General features: G+C 42.7%; 1 protein-coding gene across 1 annotated transcript; it reads right to left on the bottom strand.

Annotated features, from left to right (window-relative positions):
- Window positions 1-246: 246 nt before the first annotated feature.
- On the bottom strand, window positions 247-1,819 carry LOC102193586 (inward rectifier potassium channel 13-like). Its single transcript, XM_013913257.1, has 2 exons — window positions 1,303-1,819; window positions 247-809 (listed from the first exon to the last, which is right to left on the bottom strand). Exons 1-2 carry the CDS (start codon window positions 1,817-1,819, stop codon window positions 247-249), a joined length of 1,080 nt encoding a protein of 359 aa, XP_013768711.1.
- Between the last annotated feature and the right edge of the window lie 1,877 nt (window positions 1,820-3,696).

The following is a 3,696-nucleotide window of genomic DNA, read 5'->3' as shown; positions in this document are numbered from 1 at the left end:
AAACATAACATTTCCAGATATTTTCCTACAAGTACAAAATCTTTACATATGGACCTCAGGAACACGCTTCCTTAGGTTTTGCACCGAGGACTTGATGGTGATGGAGTCTGCACCAGCACTGACAGTGTGTCTGACATGCACTTGATTTTTTTATGCTTAATCATATATTAATGTTTACAAGATTCAGTGAAATACCTCCTGAGAAAAAAGAAAATTACTATCTCTTGAGATTTTCCTTCAGCATCCTTACTCCATCCCATCACTGTTGATCTGCACTACAGAGTCTTTGTTCACAGGCTCATTTGAAGGGGCTGTGCTTAAGTGCTGGGAGCTCACTGTGTACCTCCCGCGGGAGTCTATCCTGAAAGCAGGAGCAAAGCAGTGGTTTAATTTGATTTCTTGGCGAAGGTAGGAGGTCCTCTTCTGGCATGAGTCACCAGTTCCCTCCTGCAAGGCCGACAGAAAAACCACCAACTCAAAGTTAGTGGAGGACCCCTCACACAGGGCAGGGTAGAGCGGGCTCTGAGGCTCCAGGGGGTGGTAAAAGGTGAGTGGGAATATGAACAAAGGACATGCCTTTTGGCCCAAATGGTCCAAATAGAAGTCCAGAGAGGTCTGGTGGAGAGCCTGACCTTCACACTTGTAAAGCACAGCACTCAACTTTACATCGACCAGAGGCCGCTTCAGCAGATTGGTGGCTCGGACCATGAGGCACGTCTGGCCCAGGTGTTGACCTACCACTGCCTGGGGGCTGAACTGGATGGCTCCTGCTTGTTTCTGGGGGCGGGAGAGCTTGGCTACAAATGCACCTGAATGTTAAGACAATGACATCATTCATGAACAAATATGTCATACTGTGACATCATCAGGAATAAATACGCATGCTTATGCAATGATTTGATCTGCTGTTATTTAAGGCAAGGCAGCAAGTCTCAAAGCAAGTGAAATAACAAAGTGACCAATTTTTATAACGTTTTTACTGAAATAAATAATAATAAATAAAATCACAGTGACGTCACTTTTGAAATAAAGTCTTGATTCTTTTTATGCCTCTTTCAGATGTGCTCTATGTGAGCATACAGGGATTGAATGGAGACTGCTACCATAGACTCAGTTTAACGAGGAAAATTTCAAAATGCCCTTTTTTACGAGTAAATCATTGCAAGATTTCATGAAAAGGCCTAATCTTCTGAAATTGTAAATGTCATTTACTTTTTACAAAGTCAAAAAACTGTTACCTTCTCTTTTGTCTTACAATTTATACGTTAAAACTAGAATTAGAATACCTGATGAGCACTTTACCTGTGATAAATACTTCCAGCATGAGCCCCAGCAGCATCTGTACAGCTAGCAACGCTATGGCACTGGGACAGTCTCCACTGGGGAACATGGTGCCATAACCGATGGTTAGCTGTGTCTCCAAAGAGAAAGAAAAGGCAGCAGAGAAGCTTGTAATGTACTTTACACAGACAACATGCCCCTGTGGTGGGGCATCGTGATCTTGCACATCAAGGTCTCCATTCAGATGAGCCAACAAATACCAGAGACAGGCAAAAAACAACCAGTGAGCCACGAAGGAGCTGCAGAAGGCCAGAAGAGTCCATCTCCAGCGAAGATTTACCAGCAGTCCCCACAGGTCCTGCAGGGCCAGCAGCCAAGCTCTGTGCAAAGACTCTCTCCGTGAGCCTGAAGAAGACAGAGGGACACGAAAAGCACAGCGTCCCTCTTTGGTGATCAGGCGCTGATAAGGTGGAGAGGACAGAAGTAGAGATGAGGACGCCTTGTCACCTGGAACACTACCTTTGGATTTGGAAGTCATAGTTGTGATCCTGGAAAGACTTTACTGGAAAATGTCAGCAGTTGGTATCAGATGGACTTTTGTATGTCACCATACAGAGATCGATCTGAGACTAGACTAAAGCAAACCTTGGCATCCTTTAAATACATTTTAATTCTGCTGAGCGATGAAGATTTAAATGTAAAATATTATCCATCTAGCTCATGCTAATAGTTAACCATACCGTGAGACAGACGGCATGGAAAAAAGGTGGGGGCCAGAGCACTGAGCTGTGGGTGAATTATTGTATGACGAGTTAACCTTTGCACAGGTCAATTTCTTGGGTTTCTCTCTGTTTTTCATATGCTGTTTAGTGACAGAAAAATAAGATCTCAATAGATACGTTGTAATATCTTCTGGAGCGTTATTCTCGATTTTATATAAAAAATTTAAAAATTATTTGGCTCAAAAGAGATGCTGATGAAGGCTAGCATTAAGCTGAAAAATCTAGATGTACCAGTGAGAGTCACCAAGTTAAAAATGTTCAAAGTATGCACTACATGGCTCATTAACACCAGAAGGTCTGAAAAACCAGAAAAAAATAACTGAAGTGACAACTAAACAGTGGAACGGCAGGAAAAACGCTCTTTGTGAGGTAAAAAATAAGACACAGTCATAAATAGAAGTACAGTGCCATGTCAGGGGCATGTGCAGGCAGAGACCCAGAATGCAATAAAGAAGCAAACTGAAAATCTCAGCTAGCTCACAAAAGGTGGAGTAGATAAAACAGTAACAACGCAAACTAACTGGGAAACATACAGCTGGAAGCTCACGCGCCATACGGAAGACTATCAAAGTAAAACAGGAAGTAATACACTCACAGAACTTGCCTTAGAATCCTTTGTTTTAAGGATTTCTTCAGGTAAAGTAATCCAGATTCCGTTTGTAATATGCTTTAAAACAGCGCTGCCATGGTGTAACTCAGTTTAACGCATTAACCTGAACTGTCCATCAAAGTGACCAAACAGTAACTATGGGTGCAGTTCAAATCGATTTTGGGTGCTGACAGCAGACGTGTCACAGGTTTGGTCACTCTGACCAAAATTCACTGAACCAGCAGCAAAAGATCAAAACTACGCGTCACGTTTGACAACGATGACTTCCCTCTGACTCGTGCTTTTACTTCCTGCACAGCTTTCTCTCTCTCAGTGTACTCAGAGACCAGTTTACCATCAAAATCTCTATTTTCTGCATTACTCGCTTGCTTATGGTGCTTTGGTGCTTATTACGCACCGGTCTACAGCTGTGTGCAGCAATGTCAGGTGCTTTTGTTTTTTTCCAAAAATGACCTCCAACAAGAAAGCCTCATTTCTGTTCTTCAAACCGAAGACACTTAAATTGTTTTAAATTCTGCCAAGCTGCAAAACTCTCAGCTGTGTCTCCAATCAAACCTCTGTAACTTTGCTTCACTTCAGCAGCATCAGGTAAGATTCACATGTTGATTCATGGTTTTCTTCCATTTTTGTTCTACTGCAGAATATTTTGAAGGTTATCTGCTGTAAAAAGCCAGAACAGGAAAATCTGCTTCATGTTTTTCTGTTTTATCCTCCGTTACTTTGACAGGCCTGTAATCCTGGGACGTGATGTCTTTGGTACAGGGATGAGGCATGATGTCTTCCACTGCACTGGGACCCTCTGCAGACTCGTCATGAACAGTTTATGAAAGACTCCACAAAGCTGGGGGGCAGAGACCTTGATCATCTGCTGTGATGATCACACCTCTGATCAAGTCTCAGCTTCGTTTTTATACATAGATATAAAAATATGGAAATGTACTGATAAATGACACCCCGGGAAACTAAGAAGGTTGACTGCCACTGCTCTCCTGTGCTTAGCGGCAGCGGTGTGACAGAGGAGAC

This window comes from Pundamilia nyererei, unplaced genomic scaffold, assembly GCF_000239375.1.
Source record: "Pundamilia nyererei isolate P.nyererei 1_Seehausen unplaced genomic scaffold, PunNye1.0 scaffold00122, whole genome shotgun sequence".
In the NCBI taxonomy this organism is placed as follows: domain Eukaryota; kingdom Metazoa; phylum Chordata; class Actinopteri; order Cichliformes; family Cichlidae; genus Pundamilia; species Pundamilia nyererei.
The sequence above is the reverse complement of the archived record's forward strand: the minus strand, read 5'-3'. Positions and strand labels throughout refer to the sequence as shown.